Source organism: Oncorhynchus clarkii, chromosome 3 (genome assembly GCF_045791955.1).
Source record: "Oncorhynchus clarkii lewisi isolate Uvic-CL-2024 chromosome 3, UVic_Ocla_1.0, whole genome shotgun sequence".
NCBI classification, from domain to species: Eukaryota; Metazoa; Chordata; class Actinopteri; order Salmoniformes; family Salmonidae; genus Oncorhynchus; species Oncorhynchus clarkii.
In genome coordinates, this window is record NC_092149.1 from 27,958,741 (window position 1) to 27,979,133 (window position 20,393).

Consider the following 20,393-nt stretch of genomic DNA (forward strand, 5'->3'; position numbering starts at 1 on the left):
AATGACTGGAACGAATTGCAAAAATCACTGAAGCTGGAGACTTATATCTCCCTCACTAACTTCAAGAATCAGCTGTCAGAGCAGCTTACCAATCATTACACCTGTACACAGCCCATCTGTAAATAGCCCACCCAACTACCTCATCCCCAATACTATAATTTTTTAAAAACCCTTTTCACCCCAGTATCTCTACTTGCACATTCATCTTCTGCAAATCTATCACTCCAGTGTTCATTGCTAAATTGTAATGTTTTCACCACTATGGCCTATTTATTGCCTTACCTCCCTAATCTTACTACATTTGCACACACTGTATATAGATTTTTCTATTGTGTTATTGACTGTACATTTGTTTATCCCATGTGTAACTCTGTGTTGTTGTTTGTGTCGCACTGCTTTGCTTTGTCTTGGCCAGATCGCAGTTATAAATGAGAACTTGTTCTCAACCGGCCTGGTTAAATAAAGGTGAAATAAGAAAAATACACTATGTACTATGCAATGCACATATTGTTAGTGCTCCTAACTTCTTTTAAAATACATACGTTCTCTTCTGACAATTCTCTGCACTACACATCATTCTGCTCATGTATTTCCACTGCAATCAAATACAAGTCAATAACATTAGATCTCATTGATGTTGAGTGGGTCCCTTATGGAGATGACTCATGCTGTAAATGAATCTAAATACAATAGTGACATGCAAACACAAACCCAGGCCTTAAAGTGATTTTTGTTTAAGAGCAATCGTGTTTGACAAATGGGATTCAGATGGAAGAGAGAGAGCACAGCACTTCAAAACCAGGAGTGCGCGACAAAACTTCTATTGGATATCTGTCTGAAGTGAAATGGCTTTGTATCTGCTTGAATGAAGAGACTGGCTGAGTAAGAAGAAAATGACACAAATAACCTATATTTAAAAGATGAGCAGAAAAGTAGGAGCCATTGAACCACCAGTAATGCTCTTATGTTCAGCCAGCTGCAATGATACACTACTCTATGACCCATGAGGTCATGACTCATGTAAACAATGTGTTTGTGAGACAACATAAGGCTTACCTGTTGTGGGACGATCTGCTCAGAGGAGGCGCTGAGACTGATAGCAAACACATGATCCCTGTAAGAGGTCAAAGGTCAGAAAACATTTGAAGATGTCTCCTCTCTGCCCTGAAACCCAATCCCACCACACCACACCCAAGCTGCCTGTTCTTAGCCTAAATTAGATTGATTAGGGTCAGTCACACAGTTCTTTAACACAGGCTTATTGATGTAGAATGGCTTCTTGCTGAGCCTGAGGTACCTTTTACATAATAAACCTACAGTATGACAATATGGACGTAACGGGAGCTATCCAATACGGTTGACTGATACAATGACAGAAATACTACAAAGGGATTCAATGAAGAGTAGTCAATACAGGGTTAATGTAAGGCAGTCCAGTGCATTGAAGATGAGTGAACAATACTGAGAGGCGTGTTGACTGACCTGGCTGCGATGTAGAGCATGTGGTTGATCCGGAGCATCCTCTGGAAGTCCAGGCCCAGTCGTACTGTATCGTTGTCCGACATGAGGCCATGGAAGCTTGGGTACAGGTAGGAGTCTGCATGGGGAGGGGGAAAGAGTAGCAAGCTCAGTTCAGTGACAGTGTTAATATCCATAATGACAAACCAAGCACTAAAGAAATCAAGGGTGTGAATCTGAAAATAAGGTGTATTCAAGCACAAAAATAAAGATTGTTTGAGAAAGTACAAGAGAGCGAGAGAGAAAATAGGTTGTTGACTTGATATAACCCTCTGATTGCAGTATGCTTTCTCAGCTTCTATTTTGTATGCTTTTCCTTTGCCCCACATTTGCTGCAGATGCCCAGATTGCAATTTGTTCTAACTGTCATGTGGTTGTTAATGTGGGCTATCCCATGACTCTATTCTGTGCTGCTAGAGATAATACACTTAACTGTAAATTAAGAGGGGGAAGCGGGAAGCATCTCTAGACCCTAAGTTTATCACAAGAGCTATACAAAACAAAAACACTGTAACAACTGGGACATGCTTAAACCACCTGACCAAGTCCTAAAGCAATGGGAATCACGAAATCTTCCTCAGATTATTACCAAACACCCCCAAAAATGCTACTCTCCTCGATGTTATCCCCACAAATAATCCTGATCGGTATCAGTCTGGTGTTTTCTGTATTGACCATAGTGATCACTGTTTTACAGCCTGCGTTCGTAATGGCTGCTCAGCGAAACAACCTGTCCTGCTTTGTCATAGACGCTTGCTGAAAAACTTTAATGAGCAAGCCTTCCTTCATGAACTGGCCTCTGTAAAATGGTATAGAATCAGCTTGATCCCCTCTGTCGAAGACGCTTGGACCATCTTTTTTGATATTTTCAGTGGTATTGTTAAATTCTTGGTGACAGGGGGGCAGTTTTGAGTAGCTTGGAATGAATAAGGTGCCCAAAGTAAACTGCTTGCTATATTATTAGTAGTATTGGATAGAAAATACTCTGACGTTTCTAAAACTGTTTGAATGATGTCTGTGAGTATAACAGAACTCATATGGCAGGCGAAAACCTGAGAAAAATCCAACCAGGAAGTAGGAAATCTGAGGCTTGTAGGTTTTCAAAGCTTGGCCTATCGAATACACAGTATCTATGGAGCCATTTTTCACTTCCTAAGGCTTCCACTAGATGTCAACCTTCTTTAGAAACTTGTTTGAGGATTCTACTATAAAGGAGGGGCTCATGAGACCTGTTTGAGTCAGTGTTCTGGCAGAGTGTCTTGGTCTCATGATGCGCGGTCACGAGAGTTAGCTTTTCTTCAGACATAGGAATTCTCCGGTTGGAACATTATTGAACATTTATTTTGAAAACATCCTAAAGATTGATTCTATAATTCGTTTGACAGGTTTCTACGGACTGTTATATAACTTTAACTTTTCGTCCGACATTCTGCTGGACCTGCACGCGCGTTTGGATTTGTTTACCAAACACCCTAACAAAAAGATCTATTTGGACATAAATGATGGACATTATCGAACAAATCAAGCATTTATTGTGGACCTGGGATTCCTGGGAGTGCATTCTGATATAGATCATCAAAGTTAAGTGAATATTTCTAATGCTATTTTTGACTAATGTTGACTACCCAATATGGCGGATATCGCTTTGGCTTCTTTATTGTCTGAATGCTGTTCTCAGATTATTGCATGGTTTGCTATTTACGTAAAGTTTTTTTAAATCTGATACAGCAGTTGCATTAAGGAGAAGTATATATCTAATTCCATGTATAATAGTCGTATCTTTATCAATGTTTACTATGAGTATTTCTGTCATTTGATGGGGCTCTAAGCTAAATCATTGCATGTTTTAGAACTACTGAACGTAACACGCCAATGTAAAATGAGATTTTTTTATATAAATATGCACTTTACCGAACAAAACATAAATTGATTGTGTAACAATTACAGTCCTATGAAGTCCTATGAATGTCATCTGATGAAGATCATCAAAGGTTAGTGATTCATTTTATCTCTATTTGTGCTTTTTGTGACTCTCTTTGGCTGGAAAAATGGCTGTGTTTATTCTGTGGCTTGGTGGTGATCAACATAATCGTTTGTGGAGCTTTCGCTGTAAAGCATTTTTGAAATCAGACAGCGGCTGGATTAAGAGGAATTTTATCTTTAAAATGTTGCCTAATACTTGTTGTTTGAGAAATTTGATTTATGAGATTTATGTTGTTTCGTATTTGTTGCCCTGCAATTTCACTGGCTGTTGGCGAGGGGTTCAACAAACACGCCCCCATAAAGGAAATTAAAATTAAAAACAGGTTCAGCCCCTGGTTCGACCGTCATCTTGCAGAATTACTCCACCTCAAGAATTGCATTTGGCGAAAGGCTCGGCACATACATACTCACGCTGACTGGCTCCTGTTCAGGCAAATGAGAAATAAATACACCCAGGCTATCTGGAAGTCCAAAGTTAGTTACTTTAAGGAGCAGTTCTCTCTCTGTGGGTCTAACCCCAAGAAGTTCAGGAAAACGGTTAAAGACGTGGAGAATTAACACCCCTCCTCACAGCTGCCCATGTCCCTTAATGTTGATGTGGTTGTTACTAACAAGAAGCACATGGCTGAGTTCTTTAATCACCACTTCATTAAGTCAGGTTTCCTATTTGACTCAGCCATGCCTCCTTGCCCATCCAAAATTTCCTCATCTCCCTTCTAATGCGACTAGCCCCGATGCTCCTCCCTCTTTTCCCCCTGCCCCGCTACAAAGTTTCTCCCTGCAGGTGGTCACTAGGTGCTAAAGGAGCTCCTTAAACTTCATCTAAAAAAACATCTGGGTCAGATGGTTTAGACCCTTTCTTCTTTAAGGTTGCTGCCCCTATCATCGCCAAGCCTATCTCTGATCTTTTTAACCTCTCTCCTCTCTGGGGAGGTTCCCATTGCTTGGAAGGCAGCCACAGTTTGTCATTTATTTAAAAGGGGAGATAAAGCTGATCCTAACTGTTGTAGGCCTCTTTCTATGTTTATGAAAAGTGTTGGGAAAAATTTTTAATAATCAACTGGCTTTCTTGATGTCTATAGTATTCTCTCTGGTATGCAATCTGGTTTCCACTCAGGTTATGGATGTGTCACTGCGACCTTAAAGGTCCTCAATGATGTCACCATTGCCCTTGATTTTAAGCGATGTTGTGCTGCTATTTTTATTGACTTGGCTGAAGCTTTTGATACGGTAGACCATTCCATTCCTGTCGGCTAAGGAGATCCGGTGTCTCTGGGGGGTCTTTGGCCTGGTTTGCTAACTACCTCTCTCTCGAAGAGTGCGGTGTATGAAGTCAGGACATCTGCTGTCTCAGCCACTGCCTGTCACCAAGGGAGTACCCCAAGGCTCGATCCTAGGCCCCATGCTCTTCTCAATTTACATCAACAAGATAGCTCAGGCAGTAGGAAGTGCTCTCATCCACTTATATGCAGATGATACTCATTTATACTCAGCTGGCCCCTCCCCGGATGTTGTGTTAAATGCTCTACAACAAAGTTTTCTTGGTGTTCAACAATATTTCTCTGCCCTTAACCTTGTTCTGAACACCACCAAAACAAAGGTCATGTGGTTTGGAAGAAGAATGTTTCTCTTCCCACAAGTGTGATTACTACCTCTGGGGGTTTAGAGCTTGAGGTAGTCACCTCATACAAGTACTTGGGAGTATGGCTAGACGGTACACTGTCCTTCTTTCAGCACATATCAAAGCTACAGGCTAAAGTTAAATCTAGACTTGGTTTCCTCTATCGTAATTGCTCCTCTCTCACCCCAGCTGCCAAACGAACTGATTCAGATGACCATCCTATCCATTCTAAATTACAGAGACGTATTTTATAGATCGGCAGGTAAGGGTGCTCTCGAGTGGCTAGATGTCCTTTACCATTCGGCCATCAAATTTGCCAAAAATGCTCCTTATAGGACACATCGCTGCACTCTATACTCCTCTATAAACTGGTCATCTCTGTATTACCCGTTGCAAGACCCACTGGTTGATGCTTATGCAAGACCCACTGGCTGATGCTTTATAAAACCCTTTTAGGCCTCACTCCCCCCTATCTGAGATATCTACCGCAGCCCTCATCCTCCACATACAACACCCGTTCTGCCAGTCACATTCTGTTAAAGGTCCCCAAAGCACATACATCCCTGTGTCGCATCTTTTCAGTTCGCTGCAGCTAGCGACTGGAACGAGCTGCAAAAAAGACTCAAACTGGCCTGTTTAATCTCAATCTCTTCATTCAAAGACTCAATCATGGACACTCTTACTGACAGTTGTGGCTGCTTTGTGTGATGTATTGTTATCTCTACCTTCTTGCCCTTTGCGCTGTTGTCTGTGCCCAATAATGTTTGTACCATGTTTTGTGCTGCTACCATGTTGTGTTGCTACCATGTTGTTGTCATGTTGTGTTGCTACCATGCTGTGTTGTCATGTGTTGCTGCCATGCTATGTTGTGTTGTCTTAGGTCTCTCTTTATGTAGTGTTGTCTCTCTTTATGTAGTATTGTCTCTATGTAGTGTTGTCTCTCTTTATGTAGTGTTGTCTCTCTTTATGTAGTGTTGTCTCTCTTTATGTAGTGTTGTCTCTCTTTATGTAGTGTTGTCTCTATGTAGTGTTGTCTCTCTTGTCGTGATGTGTGTTTGGTCATATATTTATTATTATTTTTTTAATCCCAGCCCCCGTCCCCGCTGGAGGCCTAATGCCTTTTGGTAGGCCGTCATTGCAAATCAGAAATTGTTCTTAACTGAGTTGCCTAGTTAAATCAAAATCAATCCGTCGAGGCTGGCCTGTGACCATCTTCTCTCCCATAGTGCTGCATTAACTGTTCAGGCCAGGGGTATCAAACATATGGCCCATGGGTCGGAGGGGGTACGACCCCTGGGAAAAATGAGTTTGATACCTCTGGCTTAGGCCTTCCTGTCCAACTTGGCTTTTGTAGCTGAATTAGCAGACCTCTAAAATGGGACACTATCTGAAATTACAATCTCCTCGGGGGAAGCATCTTTCCCCCAACCAAGCAAGTCCGACTCGACTGTTTAAAGATTTCAACTCGGGGGTGATTGGGTCAAGCAGAGCAGTGATTCGCTGTGGGGCAGAAAGGGAGAGGGATAACTCCACCTCGGCGACCTCTCGTCCCTTTAATTACTCCTCAGCACTTTCACTTCCTTCAAAGTTTTGGGCGCCACGTCGCCATGGAAACCTCTAACCCAGTTCCTCCAATTAGCCTCTGCGAGGGAGATGATTCCGGCGGTGGAGCTGGGCGCTGGATGTATTACCATACATAATGGACATCCTGGGGAGTTGTGAGGGGTTCTGACGCCCAGACACCTTCAGACCTGCTGACAAATGGCCCTCATTACACCTGAGATGGGCTCCACATATAGATCTATTAGTGTGGCTATTTATGCAAATGTTCCACTCCTCCAGATAGATCAATTAAAGCGCCAGGCCTTAGTCTCTGTCAACTCTTAAATAAAGGATGAGGCTGGCGACTGCAAACGCCAGGACCTCCTTACCACACCTCCTACTGATTAGGTGCCACTGATGGGCTGTACGTGTGGTCCAATCAGATTTTGTATTATGTCATATAGCTAAAATGTATAGCTATTTTATTTTGATAGTCATAATTATGTATTTGAACAGGGATGCCCAACCCTCTTCCTGGAGATCTACTGTCCTGTAAGTTTTCAGACCAACCCTAATTTAGCATATCTGATTCAGCTAGTTAAGATCTTGTTGAGCAGCTAATTCGTAGAATCAGGTGTGTTAAATTAGGGTTGGATTGAAAACCCACAGGACGGTAGATCTCCAGGAAGAGGGTTGGGCAGCCCTGTACTGACGTAGATCTGTAAGACGACTGACAAAATATGTGTACATACAACATCAGAACTTCATGCCCCCCTGAACTAAGGAGCAACATTGCATAATGACGGGCTTGCACTCACGTTCTCTCCCCACAATGCTGATTGGCTCCAGGTCCTGGGGGAAGGGTGTGACTCCCATGGCCAGGTGAGGTAAGAGGGCTGTGAGGGCTAGAGCCAGGCCCACCGCCAGAAGGGGGAGGGGCCGAGGCGACCCGGGCACCAGCCTCATTTTGGCAGGGGTTCACCACACCTCACCAGAACAGCATGGCCAACAGCGGGCACACCACCACCTAGAAGAGGAGAGAGAGTGAGAACAGGTTAACCTAGCTACAACCAAAGTTAGCTGTACCCATATCTGTTAAAATGGTCACAGGCTAATGTGAATGACTACAACAGCAGCATCGGTTTCATAATGATCACTATAATTCTGCCATCAAGTTCTACAGTAGCTGTTGGAACTTTCTGAGTTTGGATGCTAAGCTCTCATTAGCATGCGATGCACATTGCCAGTGCGGCATTGTGATTGAATGTTAGCTGAACTGTGATGGCAGTGTGAACACAGAGAGAGAGAGAGAGAGAGAGAGAGAGAGAGAGAGAGAGAGAGAGAGAGAGAGAGAGGAGAGAGAGAGAGAGAGAGAGAGAGAGAGGGGGAGAGAGAGGGAGAGAGAGGGAGAGAGAGGGAGAGAGAGGGAGAGAGAGGGAGAGAGGGGGAGAGAGGGAGAGAGAGGGAGAGAGAGAGAGTGACAGGAACAGAGAGAGAGGTGAGGCCACAAGGGCCCCTGACTGGGACACCTGGCTCATTTACTCCCAGCCTTCAGTCTTTCACAGGTGACTTCACACAATTAACCACCGCCCCCACAGGGGAACGCGACTCCCTCTGTCTGCACCAAGGCACCAGGCCCAAGGGGAGGCGACAGGTACCCACTTTCACCTAATATACAAAACAAACTATAAATTGTTTGACTAGATGGGAAAAACGAGCGGTTCCTGTAAGAAGGTCAGAAGATTCAAGTTTGAGCAAAGTTTGCTCTCTGCATTATTAATCACTCAGGTAAGCTATGCGTCAGACCTGAATTGTCTCGAAATGCTAATTTCCACATCTGCTTGATTTCTGAGATGAGACCGGGACAGATGGATGCAGATTGCGCAGGGATTTGTTCAACTAAATCTCCAGAATGCTGTGACCTGTGTTTTGGCACCAACTTAATAAGGGCAGCGTGTCCTCTAAGGGTTTCAACTCAGCACAGCCCAGATTGATGTACTGCACCAATGAGATCCTGCCACACAGCTTTTAAATGGGGAGCCGAAAACAAAGTCAACAGAGATATGAACCCCATCAATATTGATAACGGGCTGCCTCATTCTGATTCAGAGGAGATGGTTGCATTTAGCGATGAGGTCAAGCGATGATCACAGTGTCATAAATCGAGGGGAGGTGGTGTCTGCTCCTGTTTACTTCATGAATTAACGCCTCCTGCCTGTCCTGCCTGGGCGATATATGAGGACATTACTCCCAATGGATTAACTCACAGGCTTTTAGGCTTCTCAGAGGAGGCAGACAGCTTGAGCAAACAGGATATGATGCTGTGGCTTCCTGTCTGAGCAGGCCAAACAGCATGTCCCCCTAACACCACTGTCACCCCATCTAACCTGAATCTATCATTGAAGATCTAAGATCTTAGTACATGCTCTGATGGTTGAGCAATGCCCTCAAGTTAAAGAGTAGGCCCACATTTATACTGCTTATGCAAATGCTTGAGGGATCTTGAAATATAAAAAAACACTTGGTAAAGTTGCAGCTAAAAACCATGCTAAATAAACTCCATAAAACTATGAAATTATTTGCATAACTGTCTCTCTGCTCTCATGAATATGCATAGACTAGACCGACGATCATAAACATGTAGAGTGCGAAAATCAAAGGTTATGGAGACTGGGCAGAGATCAAATATCGACAAATCGACATTTATCCAATGGCTATAAAGCCAGGAAAATGCAAATATGACTCACAACAAGACAAGCACAGTGCCTGCAGGAGCTTAGGCAAGACAGTCCAACAAATGCACTGACCCTACAGACCCTCTGAGGCTTCTGGACCTTCCACAGACTTCCACACAAAGGCACTGAGTGGATGAGCTTCTTGGCGTGTTTATCAGCAGCACCCTGAAGAGTTGCCGTTTCTGTTTGTGAAGTTCTCCACACGTTGACGAGCCTCACAGCTGGGGATGGATGTGGAGCTTGTGGAAGTGGAAAATGCTATTACGAAATGCACAACGTAATCCAATTCAGTCCTAGCTACAGTAATGTAATATAAACCAGCATAAGTCCCTTTGATCTGATGCATACACTGTTGTTCTGGGGTTCACTTCCAGACGGGTGCTGGTGGTGGGGATTTGGCAAGAGGCCTTTATCTAGGGCTTGATGACAGTGACATGGTAGAAAGAACCCTATCATGTAGACTTGAAACGTACTGTATGTGAGGCACGTCCAGTCTTTCATGCTGAGTGAGAGACAGATGTGATGCTAAGCATCACTGCGAGAGCAGGGGCCGACTTCCACCTCTTTATAAGACATGCATAGACAGTCGACAGTGACAAAGTCAACATCTTTCGAAGTTGCAAAAGGGACAGAGACTCAGAGGCTCACTATGCTCAATCCCCATAAAGCCAATGGCTTCATTTAACAGTGTTTTAAGATGTGGTTTTACAAATATATTTGCGGACTGCCTTCAATTGCCCTGCATGTGGAGCATCTAATGTGTTCATGTGGTTTATCGCCTCAACCCGTAAATTCTTCAGCTTCTTCTCAATGGGATATTTATTGATCTAAAACCGGATCCAGCTGCTACCGCCACACCGAATGCCGCCCGCCAAAACATGCCAGTTCACAAACCCACCGCACCCTCCCCATAAACATGTAAACCATGGAGCACCCTTCAGGAATGTGTTGCTCTCCTTTTTCTTTCTCTAATCAATTGCCTTTTACAGAGTGAATGGGGAGGCAGGCTGATGAGCTGACAGCTGTCGATGGGAAATAAGCCACTGCGACCCACACTCTCTCTGTGTTCTGTTTTGGATGGTAGGTGTGGGATCATTTTGTTTTTAATGAACTGGACTTGTCAAGCCATCTGGGAGATACTGGCAGTTGGGCCTCTTTGTAGGGCAAGGAATTGAGGGCCGCTGGGGCCGCACATTGATTATCTGACATTCATTTGGATTAGACCAGTGCTGGTTCTGTGGTTTGATGAGATGTCTTCAGGCTGGTGGTTTGAGGGTTTTTCACAGCACTGTGCGAAAAGGAAACTTCATGATGAGAAAATGGGAGCCTTTATGAGTGGTGGATGAGGCCACGGTGTCATCTTTAAAAAGGATCCATTTTAATTCATACATAAACAAGTCAATCTTTATGACCCAGCTTCAGTTTGGCCAGGGACCACTGTTCCATAAAAATATGCAATTAGATATTAAATGTAAATTTAATCCTCAAATCAACTGCTTTATGCACCTGTCTGCTCCAGGGATGTTTATTTTCTGCCAACACCTGTCATTCAAACTAAATCGAGGCGCATTATCCCAATGCAGACCCACCCCCTCTGATATGCTGTGACCTCACAAACTGAACACCGTTGACATTTTACTGGGGGGAGGCTAATCCCTTCATTGTTTCGGATAACAGGGCAATAGCTAACCAACACCTCTCACCTCCCGCTTCTGTGCCTTGGGATGCCACAGGGCCCCAGAGAAGTAGGAATTGAATGAGTCCACCCCCAGTATACTTGGGCCTACATAATGAGGGTGCATGTCTCTGGCCATGGACCATTACCCACCCGGGGCTCTGCTGGGGACTCTCACATCACCATGGCGATGAGCAGGGACAGGGGGCCAGATGATCTGCCGCAGAATGTGTGTATGGTCGGAGTGTGTAGCCTTTTGTGGATGTGTGTCTACCTCATTTGGGAAAGGGAACGCTGCAATGCCTGTTAAGCTCTCTGACCATGTATCCCCTGACTGTCGTGACTTTTCTCTGGTCTGTTTACTTTCAGTGATCCAATGATCTTCACAACTCATAGCTGAGGAACCATATTGTTTATTCAACACTGAGGTTACCTCAGGAATTGGCACTCAGTTTTCTTTTCATTCCGACAAACAAGTTTGACCAACAGCTTATACATTTTCTGCTGTGCAAAATCAACTTCATTGGAAGAAAACTCATCCAAGACATGCATCTTGTGAGTGACCTTGCGCTACAAAAGATCCCGTTGTTAAGAATGGGCAACATTGTCTTTACCCTACTCTCAGAGAGTTCATCTGACTGTCGATGTCTGAACACTGTCCCATGATGCACCATCACAAGGCTGACGATTAGCTGCTGCACAGAGACCGTTTTCTAGTCTCACACACAACTCTCCTCTTACCCCGAGACATCCACTCTCCTACAGAGTACTCACAGTGTGGCAGCATTGAATGCAGTTGATGAGTCACATATGGTTTTCAGGAAGTATGATGCTCCTCTTATCACTCTGAATTCTCAACTCTCTGCCTTCGGTAGATTTTGTGTTACATGCTACTTCTCAACAAGACCCTCAACTTCCCGGGGCCCTTTCAACTATCTACATGACCCCCTCAGACAGAGGAACTTCGCTAATTAGATTTCCAATGGCTAACCACACAGACGCCGATGAGGCAATTGGAATTGGGATCAAGGAGCATTGGGCAATAATTGGGGAACAGACCCCGCAGGACACGGATGAGATTTCTATGGGTGACTTTCAGACGACTACTATTGGTGGTGCTAGGAGTTCATCCTACTGTTGCTAGTAAATTAACTTAGTTTAAGCCTGGAGACTTTGAAAGCACCTCTACGAGTTCAACCACATCTAGCAAGGCCAGCAGGCTTCAGGCCGTTTATAGCCTCTGCTGGTGTAACTACTTTCACAGTAGTTTTAAACATTTCTTTATCAGTTACTTCTGAATTCTACTTTCAGTTGGGGCAGAAGTGCAACAATTTTGGATGTCAGGGTCAGAGTTGCAATATCGGCAGGCTTTGACGGGCCAAGTTCTGTGAATGAAGTCAACACTTGATCTAGATGAGGGACAGAAACTTAAACTTGCTGTTGAATAACAACATGTCAGTTGAAGTTGATGGGGAATTTCAGAGGCCCTGTAGTAGCAACATGAGAGTGGCTCAAGGGGGGTCTTAGAAAGCTCTATTAGCATGCCGGGTCAAGAGGGATTGACGGCTGGCTGCTTTCCTTTTGGCCCCCATAGTCCCTTAGTTCTGGAATTTGCATTTCAAACTGATGGGGGCAGTGTCGTGGAATCTCTCCTTATAGTCTTTATCTGAACAGTTGCATGGGCAGGAGGAAAGAGGTTGGGGGAAGGAAGCGAAGATGTGGGGCACCATGGCATCCAGGGTGAGATGTGTCTGTCAGTGGAGGTCAGGACCCTCCCTGCCATCACTGCCACTCAACTTGCCTCAAAGGGATGCTGTGATGCCCTCCTCACCCATAGGGTTCAGACAAAGTGACGGGTCGTCCTGTGAGATGGGCCATCTATTGTCACCCTACGTAGGAGTGCTCTACGCCGTCCACATGGAAGGGTCCCCACAGATTAAAGCCTGTTTGTTAGCCACAGGCAGCGCATCAAGCCTCCAACTCATCCCCACCAGCTCCTCTCTCTAGTAATGATGTTGGGCTGAATCAAGTTAACAGTGAGAATCAACTAAAGTTGTACTGTAGGAAGAAGTGATACTGTACAAAGTCAGTGCGAAAACATGTTCAGTAACCCTGGGCTGAAGGCCCTCTAAAAATGGGACAAAGGCAGTCCCTAAACATTAGGTTGAAATATCGCATCAATGTTCAAGGACCGAGAGATGTTGACAACCAAAACATACAACAGCAGAAAAATAACTGTCACCCATTACTTTCTGTTTACTTGTATCAATCTCTGAGAAAAGTGCCTCTGCCACCAGTCTGGGCCTAAACCTGTAAGGCATCCTGCCACAGTGGACGAGCTGGCCAGACTTCAGAAAGGGATCTATGCGAGACACAGACACTGAAACGGTCGTCTGATCGATCGGGAGAACTGCTGAGAGTGTCATCCATCGTCTTTGTGTCTACTTGAGATGAAAAAATCCCCAAAGGCTATCAGCGAGAGAGAGATCAGACGCACAATAATGTTATCCTGCCTCGTCTTCATTATTTATTTTTTATCTTCAGACAAGCCCTGTAATTCACAAGCAAATCCCTCTCTCTCTATCCATCCATCTACAGTATCTATCCATCTACAGTTGAAGTCGGAAGTTTACAAACACTTAGTTTTTCAACCATTCCACATATTTTTTGTTAACAAACTATAGTTTTGGCAAGTCAGTTACTATACTATACTTTGTGCATGACAAGTCATCTTTCCAACAATTGTTTACAGACAGATTATTTCACTTATAATTCACTGTATCACAATTCAAGTTGGTCAGAAGTTTATATACACTAAGTTGACAGTGCCTTTAACCTCTTGAAGCTAGGGGGCACTATTTTTATGTTTGGAAAAATAACGTTCCCCAAGTAAACGGCCTATTTCTCAAGACCAGATGCTAGAATATGCATATAATTGACAGATTAGGATAGAAAACCCTCTAAAGTTTCCAAAACTGTCAAAATATTGTCTGTGAGTATAACAGAACTGATATTGCAGGCAAAACCCTGAGAAAAATCAAACCAGGAAGTGGCCTCTATTTTGAAAACTCCATGTTCCATAGCCTCCCATTGCTCCATTTAAAGGGATATCAACCATATTCCTTTTCCTAACGCTTCTTTAAGGTGTCAACAGTCTTCAGACATAGTTTCAGGCTTTTATTTTGAAAAATGAGCCAGAAAGATAACATCGCGTCAGGTGGTCACATGAGTTTTGCTCGCGCAACAGAGTTCGGACAGCCATTTCCTTTCCCTCTCCTACTGAACAAGACAGTTGCGGTTGATATATTATCGATTATATATTTTAAAAACAACCTGAGGATTGATTATAAAAAACGTTTGACATGTTTCTATGGACATTAAGGATATTATTTGGAATTTGTCTGCGTTGTCGTGACCGCTCTTTCCTGTGGATTTCTGAACATAACGCGACAAACAAACGTAGGTATTTTGGATATAAAAATAATCTTTATGGAACAAAAGGAACATGTGTTGTGTAACTGGGAGTCTCGTGAGTGAAAACATCCAAAGATCATCAAAGGTAAACGATTAATTTGATTGCTTTTCTGATTTGTGACCAAGCTACCTGATGCTAAGTGTACTTAATGTTTTGTCATGCGATCGATAAACTTACACAAACGCTTGGATTGCTTTCGCTGTAAAGCATAATTTCAAAATCTGAGATGACAGGTGGATTAACAAAAGGCTAAGCTGTGTTTTGCAATATTGCACTTGTGATTTCATGAATATGAATATTTTTAGTAATATTATTTGACTGGGGCGCCATGCTATTCAGCGGTTGCTGATGACAATTATCCCGCTTAAGGGATGGGTAGCGTCAAGTAAACAGCTTGGAAAATTCCAGAAAATTATGTCATGGCTTTAGAAGCTTCTGACAGGCTAAATTACATCATTTGAGTCAATTGGAGGTGAACCTGTGAATGTATTTAAAGGCCTACCTTCAAACTCAGTACCTCTTTGCATGGGGAAATCAAAAGAAATCAGCCAAGACCACAGAAAAATCATTGTAGACCTCCACAAGTCTGTTTCATCCTTGGGAGCAATTTCCAACGCCTGAAGGTACCACGTTCATCTGTACAAATAATAGTACGCAAGTATAAACACCATGGGACCACGCAGCCGTCATACCGCTCCAGAAGGAGAGGCATTCTGTCTCCTAGAGATGAAGGTACTTTGGTGCGAAAAGTGCAAATCAATCCCAGAACAACAGCAATGAACCTTGTGAAGATGGAGAAAACGGGTTTTAAACTATCTATATCCACAGTAAAACGAGTCCTATATCAACATAACCTGAAAGGCCGCTCAGCAAGGAAGAAGCCGCTGCTCCAAAACTGCCATACAAAAAGCCAGACTACAGTTTGCAATTACACATGAGGACAAATATCATACTTTTTGGGGAAATGTCCTCTGGTCTGATGAAATAAAAATAGAACTGTTTGGCCATAATGACCATCATTATGGATGGAAAAAAAGGGGATGCATGCAAGCCGAAGAACACCATCCCAACCGTGAAGCACGGGGGTGGCAGCATCATGTTGTGGGGGTGCTTTGCTGCATCATGTTGTGGGGGTGAACTTCAGAAAATAGATGGCATCATGAGGCTGGAAAATTATGTGGATATATTGAAGCAACATCTCAAAACATCGGTCAGGAAGTTAAAGCTTGGTCGCAAATGGGTCTTCCAAATGGACATTGACCCCAAGCATACTTCCAAAGTTGTGGCAAAATGGCTTAAGGACAACAAAGTCAAGGTATTGGAGTGGCCATCACAAAGCCCTGACCTCAATCCTATAGAAAAGTTGTGGGCAGAACTGAAAAAGCATGTGCGAGCAAGGAGGCCTACAAACCTGACTCAGTTACACCAGCTCTGTCAGGAGGAATGGGCCACAATTCACCCAACTTATTGTGGGAAGCTTGTGGAAGGCTACCCGAAACGTTTGACCCAAGTTAAACAATTCAAAGGCAATGTTACCAAATACTAACTGAGTGTATGTAAACTTCTGAGCCACTGGAAATGTGATGAAATAAATAAAAGCTGAAATAAATCACTCTACTATCATTCTGACATTTCACATTCTTAAAATAAAGTGGTGACCCTAACTGACCTAAGACAGGGAATTTTTACTAGGATTAAATGTCAGGAATTGTGAAAAACTGAGTTTAAATGTATTTGGCTAAGGTGTATGTAAACTTCTGACTTCAACTTTATCTATTTTTTTTAATACTTTTATTTAATCAGGTAGGCTAGTTGAGAACAAGTTCTCATTTGCAACTGCTACCTGGCCAAGATAAAGCAAATTAGTTCGACACATACACAGAGTTACACATGGAATAAACAAACATACAATCAATAATACAGTAGAAAAATCTATATACAGCATGTGCAAATGAGGTAGGATAAGAAAGGTAAGGCAATAAATAGGCCATGGTGGCAAAGTAATGTAGGATGTGCAGAAGATGAATGTGCAAGTTGAGATACTGGGGTGCAAAGGAGCAAGATACAAATATAAATAAATACAGTATGGGGATGAGGTAGATTGGATGGGCTATTTACAGATGAGCTATGTACAGGTGTAGTGAGCTGCTCTGACAGCTGGTGCTTAAAGCTAGTGAGGGAGGTAAGAGTCTCTAGCTTCAGAGATTTTTGCAGTTCGTTCCAGTCATTGGCAGCAGAGAACTGGAAGGAGAGGCGGGCAAAGGAAGAATTGGCTTTGGGGGTGACCAGTGAGATATACCTGCTGGAGCGCATGCTACGGGTGGGTGCTGCTATGGTGACCAGTGAGCTGAGATAAGGCGGGGCTTTACCTAGCAGAGACTTGTAGATGACCTGGAGCCAGTGGGTTTGGCGCCATGTATGAATCGAGGGCCAGCCAACAAGAGCATACAGGTCACAGTGGTGGGTAGTATATGGGGCTTTGGTGACAAAACGGATGGCACTGTGATAGACTACATCCAATTTGTTGAGTAGAGTGTTATTTTGTAAATTACATCGTCAAGTCAAGGATCGGTAGGATGGTCAGTTTTACGAGGATATGTTTGGCAGCATGAGTGAAGGATGCTTTGTTGCGAAATAGGATGCCGATTCTAGATTTAATTTTGGATTGGAGATGTTTAATGTGAGCCTGAAGGGGAGTTTACAGTCTAACCAGACACAGAGGTATTTGTAGTTGTCCACATATTCTAAGTCAGAACCGTCCAGAGTAGTGATGAGGACAGGCGGGCAGATGCAGGCAGCGATCGGTTGAAGAGCATGCATTTAGTTTTACTTGCATTTAAGAGCAGTTGGAGGCCACGGAAGGAGAGTTGTATGGCATTGAAGCTCATTTGGAGGTTAGTTAGCACGGTGTCCAAGGAAGGGCCAGAAGTATACAGAATGGTGTCGTCTGCATAGAGGTGGATCAAAGAATCACCAGCAGCGAGAGCAACATCATTGATGTATACAGAGAAGAGAGTTGGCCCGAGAATTGATCCCTGTGGCACCCCCATGACTGCCAGAGGTCCGGACAACAGGCCATTCGATTTGACATACTGAACTCTATCGGAGACGTAGTTGGTGAACCAAGAGAAGCTATCATTTGAGAAACCAAGGCTGTTGAGTCTGCCAATAACAATGTTGTGATTGACAGAGTCTATATAGCATCCATCTATAGTATCCATCCAACCACAGTATCCATCCATCTACAGTATCCATCCACAGTATCCATCCATCCATCCACAGTATCCATCCATCCATCCATCCATCCATCCATCCATCCACAGTATCCATCCATCCAGCTACAGTATCCATCCATCCACAGTACCCATCCATCCATCCAGCTACAGTATCCATCCATCCATCCATCCATAGTATCCATCCACCTACAGTATCCATCCATCCAGTATCCATCCACAGTATCCATCCATCCACAGTATCCATCCATCCATCCAGTATCCATCCATCCATCCACAGTATCCATCCATCCAGCTACAGTAACCATCCATCCATCCACAATATCCACCCATCCAGCTACAGTATCCATCCATCCAGTATCCATCCATCCAGTATCCATCCATCCAGCTACAGTATACATCCATCCACAGTATCCATCCATCCATCCATCTACAGTATCCATCCATCCACGCTATCCATCCAACCATCAATCCACAGTATCCATCCATCAATCTACATTATCCATCCATCTACAGTATCCATCCATCCACAGTATCCATCCAGCTACAGTATCCATCCATCCATCCATAGTATCCATCCATCCACAGTATCCATCCATCCACAGTATCCATCCATCCACAGTATCCATCCATCTATAGTATCCATCCATCTATAGTATCCATTCATCTATAGTATCCATGCATCTACAGTATCCATCCATCCATCCATCCATCCACAGTATCCATCCACCTACAGTATCCATCCATCCACAGTATCCATCCATCCACAGTATCCATCCATCCATCCATCTACAGTATCCATCCATCCACAGTATCCATCCAGCCACAGTATCCATCCATCCAGCTACAGTATCCATCCATCTATAGTATCCATCCATCTACATTATCCATCCATCTACAGTATCCATCCATCCACAGTATCCATCCATCCATCCAGTATCCATCCATCCACAGTATCCATCCATCCATCCAGTATCCATCCATCCACAGTATCCATCCATCCATCCATCCACAGTATCCATCCATCTATAGTATCCATCCATCTATAGTATCCATCTACATTATCCATCCAGCTACAGTATCCATCCATCCATCGTATCCATCCATCATCCATCCATCCAGTATCCATCCACCTACAGTATCCATCCATCCATCCATCCATCCACAGTATCCATCCATCCAGCAACAGTATCCATCCGTCCAGCTACAGTATCCATCCATCCAGCTACAGTATCCATCCATCTACATTATCCATCTATCCACAGTATCCATCCATCCAGCTACAGTATCCATCCATCTATCTACAGTATCCATCCATCCATCCATCCACAGTATCGATCCATCCACAGTATCCATCCATCCATCCATCCCCAGTATCCATCCATCTCAATGTTCTTCTACTGTTTCTAGTGCGACATCTTCAGATGAGTGTAACCCCGGGTCACCTCATCAGACATACTGGCAGGAATATGCAGATGTCGTTCAAGCTCCCTCCTCAACCCTCCTCCTGTCGTCTTCACCTCATAACTAAAACGGAATGTTATCTACCTCCTCCTCTCCCCATCATCAATAATTCAAAGTGTTATTGAGAAACACTACCTGAACCTCTATTGACAGAAACTCAAGCACTGTCATTCCCTCAAGGGCATCATAATTGAATCCTCAAAGTCTGCTGCAGCAGACCCAGGCGGGGGAACGGGAGTCTGTGTTTATGTTTTTTGTTGAGGTGTCATTGTGTGTGTGTGTGTGTGTGTGTGTGTGTGTGTGTGTGTGTGTTTATTATTACATATTTATTTCAGTTCTCCAAACCGGCTGCCTCCAGACCCAACAGCACACAGCAGGAGCCATCCCATGCATAGAGTGACTCGGGCCGGTCTTAGGACCATTCCCCTCAGGGGTGTTGTAAAAGGTGGGCGGGAAAGTGTTTGGTTATCTAGCACCGTGGAGAAAGGATTGTGGAGGGATTACGGATGAGTCAGATTGGGAAGGACAGTGATGCTCTTTATCAATTGCAGTAGTGCACTTTCTCAAACCTGGAGGGGGCAGTTGTTTGGCACAAGTCAAAAGGTGAAGAGAGGTGTATTGCAAACAGGAGTGACAGCTTTTGAGAAGCTTACAATTCTGAGAGTTTGATTTCACAAAGCAACTCCCACAGTACATGCTTAAAAATAACAGGCTCACCAGTATGACATACTGCATGTTATGATATAATTGTATGTCAACAGCTTTAATATTTCAGTGTTGATGCGGGTGGTAGAACAAAAAAAGATACAGCATTCATAGAGCTAGATTAAAGTTTAAACAATAGCGAAACTGTCAAAAACAGAACTACAGTATTCACACTAAACATCTTCAACGACAACGTCAGTAGTATTCAAAGCTTCGCTTTTATGCACAATATACAAATATGGCAAACTCAATGGTGCTGTTGTGCAGTGTCCACTCCTCTGACAGCTCAATAATAGGAACAGAGATAGTGCTCCCTCCCACTACGCTTTGTAGACTATAGTACCAGCAGAGCCTATCATTATTTCACCAGAACTACCGACCGAACGGAGGGGAGGGGAGGCGGGTAGAGGAGAGGAGAGAGCAGCCAGATGATGATGCTATT

The 20,393-nt window shown here is 43.8% G+C and overlaps 1 protein-coding gene across 9 annotated transcripts in view; it reads right to left on the reverse strand.

Moving 5' to 3' along the window:
• Positions 1-20,393, reverse strand: part of LOC139392297 (semaphorin-6D-like) — a 157,488-nt gene that overhangs the window by 37,913 nt on the left and 99,182 nt on the right. For 7 of the 9 annotated variants that reach the window (XM_071140193.1, XM_071140202.1, XM_071140231.1 and 4 more), the window contains 3 exons: positions 7,483-7,691; positions 1,483-1,597; positions 1,057-1,114 (listed from right to left, as the gene is read on the reverse strand). In XM_071140193.1, coding sequence (XP_070996294.1) covers positions 1,057-1,114; positions 1,483-1,597; positions 7,483-7,630 — 321 coding nt within the window. In that variant the 5' untranslated portion in view covers positions 7,631-7,691. Of the gene's footprint in view, positions 1-1,056; positions 1,115-1,482; positions 1,598-7,482; positions 7,692-9,471; positions 9,639-20,393 lie in introns of all 9 variants that reach the window. The other 2 variants (XM_071140208.1, XM_071140223.1) reach the window with 2 other exon arrangements.